This window comes from Antechinus flavipes, chromosome 4 (genome assembly GCF_016432865.1).
Source record: "Antechinus flavipes isolate AdamAnt ecotype Samford, QLD, Australia chromosome 4, AdamAnt_v2, whole genome shotgun sequence".
Lineage (NCBI taxonomy): Eukaryota > Metazoa > Chordata > Mammalia > Dasyuromorphia > Dasyuridae > Antechinus > Antechinus flavipes.
This window is the reverse complement of record NC_067401.1, coordinates 380381272-380394580: the sequence shown is the minus strand read 5'-3', so window position 1 is coordinate 380394580 and position 13309 is coordinate 380381272. Positions and strand designations below refer to the sequence as shown.

The 13309-nt window shown below is 34.1% G+C and overlaps 1 protein-coding gene across 1 annotated transcript in view; it reads left to right on the top strand.

Annotated features, from left to right (window-relative positions):
- Positions 1-12426, top strand: part of LOC127562612 (complement receptor type 1-like) — a 52487-nt gene extending 40061 nt beyond the window's left edge. The window contains 5 exon segments of the mRNA XM_051998469.1: positions 2431-2613; positions 4216-4263; positions 4981-5056; positions 10775-10886; positions 11740-12426. Coding sequence (XP_051854429.1) covers positions 2431-2613; positions 4216-4263; positions 4981-5056; positions 10775-10868 — 401 coding nt within the window. The 3' untranslated portion in view covers positions 10869-10886; positions 11740-12426.
- Positions 12427-13309: the final 883 nt, after the last annotated feature.

The window sequence follows — 13309 nt, the reverse complement described above, 5'->3', positions numbered from 1 at the left end:
AAGTAAAAGCTTTTTAAATCACTCCATGTGAGATTGTGTAACTGAATGTGGTTAAATTGCCAAAAAATGGCAATGGTAAAAGGTATCAAATATTTCACCAAGATTTAATTATTTATTTAAAAATAAACAAACATCCATCTCATTAGTGTACAAACTTACTTTCCTCTGTAATAAATGATAAAATTATATATATATATATATATATATATATGTATATATGTATGCCAAAGAATTGTTTTAAAATAATTTTTTATTATTTATTATCAGTAAATGTTTGATTTGCATATCTATTTCATATACTTATATACTTGGAGTTGAATAAAATTTTTTTAGGTGAAAAGGGGTCATGAATGAGAAAAAGTTGAAGAAGCCCTGGAGTAGAACATTGAGCTAAATCTAATAAAATGTACTTCCTAGAGATAAATGTGGATTTTTGAACTTGGGCACAAAAGATTAACTTCACAAATGTAAGCTGTGGAAAACATGGTTAAAATAGCAATTCTGAAAAAGTATTGGAGTTTTAATGAATTGCAAGTTCAATGTCACCAATGTGATACAGCTGCCAAAAACTAATGTAGTCTTGATTTATATAAAGAAAGACATAACTTCCAGGAATAGGAAGATGATATTCTTGTGAACTCTGAACTCATCAGATCTCCTCTGGAGTACTGTGTTCAGTTTTGGAGACCATGATTTTAGAAGGACACTAATAATAAATAAAAAGTATTCAGAAGAGGCCATCGAGGATGGTGAAGGGCCTTGAATTCATGTTATATGAGGATTATTTGAAGGAAATGAATTTGTCTAGTTTAGAAGAGGAAGATTGTGGGGAAAGAGTAAGAATATGATAGCTGTCATCAAGTACTTGAAAGACTGTTATTTGGAGAAGAGATTGGACCTATTCATTAAACTCTGAAATTTTGTAAAATCAAGAGAATTGGATGGAAGTTGCAAAGAGATAAATTTAAGCCTGATATTAAGATAAACATTTTAAGTAAAGCTGTCCAAAAATGGAAAAGGTATAATGAGTTCCCCCTCCTTAGGAGTCTCCCAAAAGAATTTGGATGGCCACTTGCTGAGTACATTATCGTTGGTTATTTTCCTTTATTCTTGAACAGGACCAAAATGACATCATTATGCTGGAGTCAAGGCACAGTGTGTCTGACTGTGCAATATGAGTTCAGAATCCTTTACAAGAAGTCAGGCACAAGTAGTCCATATGGAGATTTCTCTAAATTTGCACATCTGACATTTCTTTTGCATTAGTCTAATTCTGCTTTGCTCATAGAGCAGTTATACCATGTTGGAAGATCCTTTGCCAGTGTCTGCCATGACACCCAATTAAGTCCAAAGTTCCTCAGAAAAACCTTAAAAGTATCCTTATATCACTTCTTCTGACCTCGGTATGAAGACTTGACTTTGTGTGAGTTTTCCATAAAATCGTCTTTTAGGCAAATATGTGTTTGGCATTTGAACTGTGTAGTTAGCCCATTGAAGTTGCACTCTCTGCAGTAGAGTCTCAATGCTTACCAGTTTAGCTCAAGAAAGGACCTTATTAGTAAAGGTCAAGGACATTATCTTTCCAGGTGATGTTCAGAATCTCCTCAGATAATTTAAATGGAAGAGATTCAGTTTTGGGGCACAGTGCTGGTATATTGTCCAGGTTTCAGAGACACACAATAATGAAGTCAGAACAAAGGTTCAGTAGACCTTCAGTTTGGTAGGCAACCTAAGATCTCTCCTCTCCCATACATTCTTTTGGAGTTTCCCAATGCTGAGCCAACACTGGCAATGCATGTGTCAGCCCCATCATTTATATGTACATCCCTTGGAGAGTAAACTGCCAAGGTAAGTGAACTTAGTCATAGCATTCAAAATTTCTCCATTTACTGTAACATTTATTGTTCCACATGTGATTGATGTGATGTTGACTGGAAGAGAATCCGTTATTTTCTTGGTATTTATTGCTAGGAAAAAATTAGTATAAGCAACAGAGAATCAATCCACACTTTATTGCATCTCAGGCTCAGAGATTGCATCGAGTGCACAATTAGCATCATAGTAAGAACTCCCTGGGATATAAATTGTACTAGATGGCTGTCAAGATTGCTTCCAACTCCAAAATTTCTGCTTCAGTGAAATCCAAGCAGCTTTCAAGGAGACCAGTAAAGAAGGAGAATTTCTAATAAAATTTTTAAAAAAGAAAGTAATTTGTACCCTAAAATCTAGAAGTACCTCGAGATTTCAGAGATTAGGATTTACAAATCAACAGTTCTTGTTCATTTTCTTTTCACTAAGATAATGATAAATATACCATGATAATGGTAAAGATGGATTTTTGTCATAGATTTAAAATCCTTAAGAGTATTGTATTTCTCTGAAAGAAGTTAGAAGATGGTCATAATCTCAATCTCCTTTCCTTGATTTCAGAAGCAAACTGTCACCTCCCAGAGTTAATAATTGGTGCCCACAATGTGTCAACTAAAAAATTATATGATTTTGGAGCTATCTTTACTCTGAAGTGTGATGAAGGATATATGCTAGAAGGCAGTCCTCAGAGCCAGTGTCAAGAAGATCATAGATGGGACCCTCCTTTGGCAGTCTGTAAATCACGTATGTATAAGTATTCCTACCATGTCATGTTCTATCTTTTGTCCTCTAATGTTGGACTGTATTAGAGATACCTTTTCTATTGCTGTAAAATTCACAGAAGGAGTTCAGTTCACCAAATATTTGAAAGTAAGTTGATCAAATTTCAGATAGCACTTTGGGAGATTTCCTTTAATTGTATATGCTATGGAGTTTTAAAATTTCATATATCCCTCTTTCAAAGTGCTTAGATGTAGCACTTAATAAAGGTTTATTGATTGATCAATGTAGTTCAGCAACCACTGAATCCTCACCACTACTGGCCTGCTTCCTGTTACCCGCAAGTCTCCATTTCCATCTCTGAGTCTTTGTACTGCTATCTTTTATTTGGAGGATGGTATCTCTTCCCACCTGTACCCAATAGCTTCCCTCTTTTCCGTCAGTACTCAGCTCAAATCTCCTTTTGTTAGTGTTAGATAGATGTTGGTGCTTTCCCCTCTGAGCCGACCTTCCCTCTATTCTTTATGAGTCTTGGATGAACTTGGTGACACTCATGTTAACTCCCTCGGAGACTGTGAATTCTTTGTGGCTAAGAGCTATCTTTTGCCCTTCTTTGCATCCTTAGCACAGAGGAAGTGGCTAATAAGGGCTTGTTAATTAACTGAAAAGAATCATCTCTCAGTGGACATAAAGAAGTGGTAGGGTGGGAGAAAACCTTTTCCATCCCAAGAAGGCTCTGCTTGCAATGAATGCAAAATCAGTAATTTTGTATTTTAGAATCAGAGTCGATACTGAGTCTTTTTCCCATTTCATTTCTTCTTTTTAAAATGTTATCGTTGCCACAATATAGCACTTACACATTTTCTGTTATTGTTTGCTTGCATTTTTGTTTTTCTTCCCAGGTTATTTTTACCTTCTTTCTAAATCCGATTTTTCTGGTGCAGCAAGATAACTGTATAAATATATATACATAGATTGTATTTAACATGTATTACCTGCCATCTAGGGGAGGGGGTGGAAGGAAGGAGGGGAAAAGTTGAAACAGAAGTTTTTGCAAGAGTCAGTGTGAAAAATTACCATGCATGGGTTTTGTCAATAAAAAGCTATAATAAAAAATAAATTTAAAAAATGTTACTGTTCACATCTACAGATAATTATCCAAGTGTGATATATCATTGGACACAGTTCAGATCCCGCCATTGTGACTTATTTGTGTAATTTTTAGCAAGTAGCCCTATCTTTCTGAGGCTCCGTCTCTTCTGTAGGAGATTGGACTTGACTTTGAGTTCTCTTCCAGCTTGAAATCTCTGATCTATAATTCTGACTACATAATATGTAGACAGATATATGTGTGTGTGTGTGAGTGTGTGTATGTGTGTATAAAATGTAATTTGTTTCATAGCATTGATGTTCCCCAAATAGCAAGTTGAACACATTTCACTTGGTTTTCTTGTCATGGTATTTTTAAATAATTTTTTAAAATATGTGATCAAATACAAAAGCTAAAATGATGGTTTTGTCAAATCTTTCTGAAAGTTCTTATATTCGTTTAATGATGACATTGTAAGAATCTGTTTTGAGGTTATGCTAAATTCTTAAACTGATATTTTCTTGTTTTTTCCCCAGTCAATTATTCTTCCCTTCTAGGCTCCCAAGGTCCTCTTGTTCTCGGTGGTAAGTTTTAACAACTAACTTTAGAAAAGTAATGGTTGCTTTTATGAATCAATCCAGATTCCTTTTTTCTACCTAAATATTAGTTTTTCGTTTCGAACCATTAGATAAACATGCGATATTCTTTAGAGTTACAATTTCAGATCTTTATACACCTAAAGAAAAACTCCAAAAAAAGCTCTTGCTTTTGATGTTGGAAAAAGTTTGTTTTATGTTAATATAATCTTTTCAGATTATTCTGTCTAATTGATAGTAAAAGTCTACTTGAAGCAGTCTATGGCTAGAAGAAATAGAAGACCTGTTAGTATGAAATACATTCATATCTGTATTATGTGGGAATGAGAAAAAGATTGATACTGCTTCCCAGTCTAATTATTTGACTAGAATGGTGCTGTTAGACAAAATAATAGATTATAAAGTTTTATATTTTATAAATTTAGCCATTTGATTAAACAAGTTTGATACTTAGATGTTTGGCCTTCAAGGTTTGATTCTGAGTCCTCTATAGGATCTATACTCATATAACCTTATATAACATATGTGTTATATACATGTTATATATAACACATATATAAAACATATTAATAAATTGATATCTGTTAATATAAAAGAATTCAACTATGGTTAAAGAGGAATTTGCTAATAAATCATAAGATAAAAGTTAAGAAACCTGTTGGTCCCATTTTTCCTAGTAGTTAATGTTCCTATTTTTCTACCTAGGCATTTCTTTGGGTACAGTATTACTTATTCTATTTGCTGGTGTCGCATTGGCAATAATATCAAAATATAAAGAAGGGTGAGTTCAATTATTTGTCTTACAAAATATATAATACTTCCTATGTTTCTTATCAGAAGCTAAGATCAGTAAAAGAAATGCTTAATATAAATAGTTAGCTTATTGGTGACTAAGGTACAAATAGAAACATTGGGTTCTCATATGAAAATGGGAGATTTTTTAGGAAAAAATATTTAGCACATAAAGATATTGGGTGATAGAATCATTTAATAGCTTTTGGTTGTTTCAAAATAGATGTCACGCATAGGCATATCACACTTGTTTTGTCCAAAATAGAACTCGCTGTTTTTTCCCTCAAAATCCTACCTCTTCTGGATTTGGGGATTTACTTCTCAGTGCACCAGATCACCCAGCTTCACAGCTTCAACATAGAATCCACTCTCATGTTGCCTATGCAAAGTCACAGCACTAGGGAGTGGGATGTTTTGTGTGAAGAACAGTCAGAAGGCCAGTTCAGATGAACTGAAAGAGAGGAATATGAAGGGAAGGAATATGTGACCAAGTGGATCCAGACTGTCAGGGACTATATAAATAACAAAGAGAAGAGTATTTATTCTTGAAGAAGTAGGGAGCCACAAGAGTTTGACTCAGCAAAGAGCAACATGTCACACCTAGACAAACTTTAGTGGGCGGAGAACAGAGGGAAGGAGTCAGAGCCCTGGGGACCAATTAAAAAGCTGCTCTGGTGATCCATGATAGAAGTTTAGTAGGATAGATAGAAAGCAGTATGTTGAAAAGAAAAAAAAAAGTAACTGAAGAAGTTTGACTTCTCTGACTTAAAAAAAAAGATTAAAAGGTGACAGTTTAAACTAGGTTGTGACTGAAATTAGAAGACAGGGTTCATATATGAACTGGATTGGAGGCTCTTCCTTCAAACTTAGTTCAAATACTATCTTCCACATGAAACCTTTTTTGATCCTCTCCCAGCTTCTGGTGTCCTCCCTCTCATAGCTGCCTTATATTTATTTTGTTTTAATTTTAGCTATGTGTTTGTGTCCTGTTTTTTACTGTGATATGATCTCTTGAAGACAGGGAATTTCAATTTTTAAAAATTTCATTCCCTGTGCCTAGCTTAGTATTTAATAAATGCTAATTGACTGATTGATTAATTTTAAATTAAAAGATGAAAAAGCTGATGCTTACTGTTCTTCACATGGTTGTTTATATACTTTTTCTGTAATTTCTAAGAGGATATGAAATTACATCATACATAATTAGCATCACAACAAAAATAAATTACAAACATTAGTGCCATCTTTTGCTTTCAGTTCCTTAAAGTAGACAAATATATTTTCCCCTTAGTTATAACTAACTCATGTACATTGTACCCAGCCTTCTTTCACATTTCATTTACTTTAAAGAGATTATTCATATTCCTGCAAAGTTTTTCTATTTGTCATTTTTATGGCAGTCTAGTACCCATCTTTCTAAAGTGTCAATCTGTTGAACTTTTTCTAATAAAATTCTAATTCTAATAAATAAAATAGCTTTCTAATAGCTATTTATCATAAACACAAATATACACAAAGTCCATAAAAAGCAGGTCAATCAACAAACTTTTCAAATTGCTTACTATATGCTAGACACTGTTGCAGCTGTGAACAGCTGGGAGGCAGCACTTTTAAGAACAAAGAGGAGTCAATTTTCAGAGGCAGAGGGGAAGAGGGCCAGCATTCTGGCATCTCCAGCAAGCACTGCAATAGGGGTCAATATACCTGGACACAAGTCATGAAGACAGTGATGGCTCCATATTATGAAATGCTGAAGTGGCAGAGGTGCCTGAAATGAATCTTAGGTGTCATAGAAGTCGCTAGAAATTACTTAGTTTGTGTGGTGTGAAATGCAAATAATACATTTTCTATATTGTGCAATTTTTCTAACAGTATTAACTATGTATCGATAATTATATATTATGCAGTTTAATTGTTAAACTGTATATTAATTTTTGTATCGAGACAATGGGCTTCAAATCTGCTTTTGAATTATATTGAGTCACTACGAACTAGTTACTTAATCTCTTTAAAATCCTAGGCAATATTCTCTGACTATTAAAGTTCAAGAACAGTTGTTACTATGTATTGGTAGAAGTTTCCTTCTTGGGGTACATCAGTGAAGTCATAGGTCTCAACAAAAAGTAATCCTGCACAGACATAGTAGATAAGATGCCGGGCTGTAGGCAGAAGTATCCAGGTTCAGAATTTACCTCTGGCACCAGCTGGGTGACTACACATGGCACTTTACCTTATATCTCAAGCAACTCCATAGGACTGAACTCTTTAGACAGAGATGGGACTGTGTTGGTCTTTTACGTATTTATATACTAATCTTGGACATGATTTCAATCCCATCTTCTATGTTCAACTGGTGTTTTTAATGTAGTAGGTATTTTAATGACTCACCTTTTAATCTTTTTTTTAAGTCAGAGAAGTCGAACTTCTTCAGTTACTTTTTTTTCTTTTCAACATACTGCTTTCTGAAGTCTATCCTACTTAAATTTGGAGAGTATCATCATAAGGGAGCAAGGAGGGTGCCAATGAATTCTTTGGCTATGGCAACTCATAAAACAAAGGAAAACACAACGTCCACTGCAACCCCTTATGTTTCTGCAGGGATTGCCGTAGAATGTACTAAGAATCATAGTTTTCAAACTGACTATATGCGGCAGTCTACCATTTGTACTCTAAATATTAGAGCCTTGTCCAGTGAATAGCAATGAGACACACTCTGAGAGGAACCATAACAAATCTTGAGAAATAAAACCAGAAAAATAAACAAACAAACAAAAAAAGAAGTTGCAGTTAAATGGAAGGATTTATTGACAAAATTTTCAGTGACAAGATCTTAAATTAATTTTATCATGTATTCAAAGGCAAAAGGAAATATAATTTGATGGGAAACATCATCTTATATTACTCCATTTTGGAAAAAGATTATCATGAAATTAATTAAAATTTATTTTTGCCAAAAATTTGTCACTGAGGATGAAGTAGAGAAATTCTGCAAAGAACTTCCTAAGACTTTCCAAATTTAATGAGCATTTACTTTGATACTTGATAACCTCAAGGAAAAGCTAGGCACAGGGAAGAACAATGAAAAATGTTTTTGTGATATTGTTTGATGTTAGCCATGTCTAGTGTTGGATTCCACTTGAAGTGCATAATCATGATATAACTTTAAACCATCTGGATAGTCTTTAAGTCTTTTGGTATATTATCTTTTTAAAAATAAATGTGCAATACATGATCACCAAGTCACTCATAGGTTGTTTTTGCTACTTTTTGAAAACAGGATAAAACTAATTTGTCAGTTTCCTTTTGCTCTTTTGAGAAAACTCTGTGAATCATCTTTGGGTGTGATATTCTGACTAATATATTAACTCACTTTGTGCTCATTAATTGATGCATAATATATCATTTTCACCTTCATTTAAGTTTCCCATATTAGCCATACTGCACAGCCATTGATGTTATTCTTTATATTTTTCTTACTCTAATCTGACCTAATTTATCTGTTTTGTGATTTTCCCATTTGCTATTCAAATCCATTAAAAGTTTTGAGGTTAACTAAGCTTGGTTTCTTTTTACTTCTTTTCTTCTTTGTACTATTATTGTTATAGCTTAGGGTTATCCAAATCAATGTTTTTATAATAACATCCATCATAACATCCACCCTATTTGAATGATCATTTGGGTAATCGTTAGTTGTTAGTCTTCTTAGATAAGGCCTTATTATCCATGATGTTCCCCCTAACTGTGGCTGTTCCTCTCCGTTCCTCGTTCACTCCTTCCTTCTCTCTCTCTCTCTCTCTCTCTCTCTCTCTCTCTCTCTCTCTCTCTCTCTCTCTCTCTCTCTCTCTCTCTCTCTCTTTCTCTTTTTGTGCCTCTCTCTCCATCTTTCTCTATGTCTCTGTGTGTGTATCTGTGTGTCTGTGTGTGTCTCTCTCCTCACCTCTCTGTCTGTTTCTGTCTGTTTCTATCTCTCTCTCTCTCTGACTTTCTCTCTCTGTCTCTGTCTGTCCTTCTCCTCCCTTCCCCCCGTCTCTATCTCTCTCTGTCTCTTTGACCATCTGTCTCTCTGTCTCTCTCTCCCCACTCTCTGTCTCTGTCTGTGTGTCTCTCCCCCACTCTGTCTCTCTCTCCCTGTCCCTCCCTCTCTCTCTCTTTCTCTGTCTCTCCCTCTCTGTCTGTGTCCCTCCCTCTCTCTCTGTCTCTATCTATCTCTGTCTCTCCCTCTCTCTGTCTCTATGTGTGTCTCTCACTCTCTCTCTGTCTCTCCCTCTCTGTGCTTCTCTGTCTCTGTCTCTCTTTTTGTCCATCTCTCTGTCTTTGTCTCTCTGTCTCTGTGTCTCTTACTCTCTCTCTGTCTCTGTCTGTCTCTCTATCTCTCTTTCTGACTCTCTCCATTTCTGTCTCTGTCTCTCTCTGTCTCTGTGTACGTCTCTCTCTCCGTTTCTGTCTCTGTTTCTCCCTCTGTCTCTGTCTCTCTCTGTCTCTGTGTATGTCTCTCTGTTTCTGTCTGTCTCTCTCTGATTCTCTCTGCTTCTGTCTCTGTCTCTCTCTGTCTCTCTGTGTTTCTCTCTCTGTGTGTGTCTCTCTCTCACACACACACACTCACTCACTCCAAACTGGATATTTCAGAGAAATCTCAAACTTAACATGTCCAAATTAGACTCATTACCATTTATCTTCTCCCACTTACCCCTCCCCCCATTACTTCTTCCAAATTTCCCTACTTATGTTGAAGGCATCAGGGCCACATTCAGTCTTTTCAAACTGTCAGGATCTCTATACAGAACAGGACAAGTATCTATAAATCTCTTGAACCTAGATATTTATACACACATAGATACATACAAACACATACATATCATAATGTAGGAAAAGTTTTTTTTCTTTTTAAATGAGAATTTGGGGGCAGCTAGGCAGCGCAGTGGAAAGAGTTCCTGAAGTCAGGAGGACCTGAGTTCAAATCTAGTCTCAGACACTTACTTCCTAGCTGTGTGACCCTGAGCAAGTCACTTAACCCCAACTGCCTCAGCAAAAGAGAGACACACAGACACACACAGAGAGAAGAGAGAATCTGAGGCTTATTTTCAACTTTTTTATTGTAAAAATTCATCCCCAATTTTATAAGGTAATTAATATAGTTCAATTTATAGAAATCTATTCTACAACCAACTTTTAAAAGAAATAGTTATTTTTTTAATTAGGTAGATTTGTTAGAGACAAATAAATTGCAAAGCCTCTAATGTTAAAAGATAGTTAAAAAAAAAAAAAAGAAGGGAGAGAGGAAAGGAAGAAAAGAAAGGAAGGTCAACTTGTGCAAAAATGTCATCAGTACCATCTGCACTGTTACATTCATTTTATGGCCTTTAGGAATAGATTAAAATTGTAGTGATAAAATAGTAAAAATCCTTTGCTTTGAAAAACAGAACTTGGTCTTGTAAGTTCTTTAGGCCTTATATTAAATCTTTTAAATGATTTTACTCTGGCAAGTTCTTTCCAAGTGAGTTTGCTTAAGCTGTGGGAGTAGTAACTTTAATAAAATCAGCTGGGAAAACACTTAATTTTCTGATTGTTATTTTTAGTTGCCACTTTAAAATTTTTAAAACAGGAATGTAGCCAAATCTTTAAAATAGTTTATTAACTTTAGCTTTCTTCCAAAACTAAAACTTTTAAATGAATTTTTCCCCTCTTGTATTTTTCTTCTTCTATTTAGCAATTATTATACTAATGAAAATTGTAAAGAAGTAGCTATCCATTTAGAGACACACGCAGATTACAATAATGATACTTACAGCTTCGCAACTTAACCAGAAGACTAATAGCAGGTATCTAATTAATTCTGAATATTTTTATCAATCTGTATTGATAATAAACATGTTCTGAACTAGGTATATTAATGGTTGCAACTTGCAATATTTCCCTTTATGAATTAAACATGCTTTAAAAACCTACATGTAATGATGATTTATTTCTGATTTTCAAATTTATAGCTTTTAATAATTATCTTCTTATGTCCCTGAATATCACCTTGATTATTTAATATTTTGTATAGAACCAGTAAGTTTATAATGTATAGTTGTTAATAATATTCATATTTATATATTATTTTATGACTTACAAAATACTTTCCTCATAGCTTTTGAGTAGATAATGCAAATATTATTTTCATCTCATTGGTGACAAAAGGTAAATATTAATAATTACTTTGCTTTAAAATAATGCAACTACCAGTTTAAGATATTAGTAAAGATTATATATTACTTTCTTTACAAAAAATTTTTGTTGTATAAAGATTACTACATTTTATTATGTCCAGAATTTTAATGGCATTTGAAATGTCCAACTAGTATGTGATTTTTATACCACTTTTATATGTATTTGCTCTATAAATAAAGATGTATCCACAATTTGCACATACAGACAATTGAACATCTTAATAAAAAAAAAGAGAGAGAGAGAGAGAGAGAGCTAAGCTTGAAAGCTGTTGTGATGCCAAAATTTCAAACTTTCTTTTTAAAGGCCAGGTAACTTAGAATGTAAACATCATAATCATCATATTTAAATGTTTGTATAATATTATTCACTTATGAATAGAGTGCCACAGTTGTCTGCATTCAAAGTTTTGTAATATAATTATCATCTTTTCTACCAACTAAAGGGAAAAATCTGTTATTTCAGTTGCCAACTGAATGCTGTGAAACTGGAGAGTGATCTGGAAAGGCAGCTTTAAGCTGGATTTGGAAAAAAAAACAACCTGCTTGTGAAACATCAGATATCTTAGAATCGATTTTACAGAGGTGCAACTTTTATCAAAACATGAATTTTCAAGTGGAACAAAGCAAGGTTTCCTTTTTTGTTGGAGGGGTGTTTTTTGTTTTTTGTTTTTTTTTTTTAAGTTGGGCTAGCCAAATTCTGACTACCTTCTTTCAACCTGACCATTCTGTTTGCTTTTGTTATCAGCATACTATTATTTGAACACTGAACTTGAGACATGGTTTCAATTAAAGAAAAATGATGAAACCTTTTTTCTAAGCATATTTGACTTTGATCACTTAGAAGAAAGACTTACTTTAAAAAAAATTAGAAGCTGCTTAAAACAGTTTTTTCAATTATAAAGATAGCATTTTGCTTTTTTTTTTCCTCAGGTTAATATTAGTTTAGTATCTGCCTTGGGTTTCCCTATGATCCTGTGATTCATAAAAGTGATGTCAAACAATAATTTAATAAAATTATTAAGGAAATGTTATTAAGGAAGCATTTAGAAGAGAGGATATTTTGATGCTCCTTTATTTGTATTTCAAAAATTGTAGTCTCTTATTTTTAAGAAGTACTTTATATGAACAAATAAAAATTATTTCTATAGAATATTTGGTGAATTTATATAGATTGCATTTTACATGAAAACTTCTATTTACTTAAAATTCTTAATGTGTCAGTCAAGAAGTAAAGAACTACATGAGGAAGGTATTTTACTGGGAAATGTTCCTATAGATTGTGTGTGATACAAATGGGTCTATGGTGTAGAGAACTGCAGATATTGGGGAACTCTGGAAAAGTTATACTTGAAGCAAAAATACTTACAGCAGGGTGTATATTCAGTGTGACTGATGAGATAATGGTTCTTTAGTTTACATATATTTAGTGTGATGTAATGATGTAATCACTCTAGTTTGATATAATGATGTAATCACTCTAGTTGGCATATACTTATTGTGATATGGTGATGTATAGTTGGCACATGCTCGGTGTGCTGTAGTGATGTAATCGTACTAAGGTATTTAAGGGCTGAGAGGATTGGAGACAAGAGTGTGTGTTCCATCTCAGACTCCATCTTTGACCAGCCTCCTGGTGGTTCTCCTGCTTTCATCACTTCTCCACCTAAGAACAAGGCTCATCCAGAGATCCTTCCAGAAAGCTAGCCAGGACATTACATTTTGGCGTCCAATGTGGGGCACTAAACATGGGACTCTAGATGTGAGGCTCTGGATGTAAGGACCTATACTCAGCAATTCAACTAATGTGATTGTAAGCTCAGTGGAGAAGTCCCTGTGATCCGGAAATAGGGTGAATACAAAAATAGATAAGCAGGAAACTTTGGTAAGGGCTAATTTAGTCACTTTCATTTTTTTTTCGGCTGAAATAGGGCAAATACTAAGAAAAGAGCCTTCTCTACCCCAAGGGAAGTATGTAGAATGCATAGTTAGATTAATAAAGAATCAAGGTTTGTTGTTAACTCAGAGGCAAATCA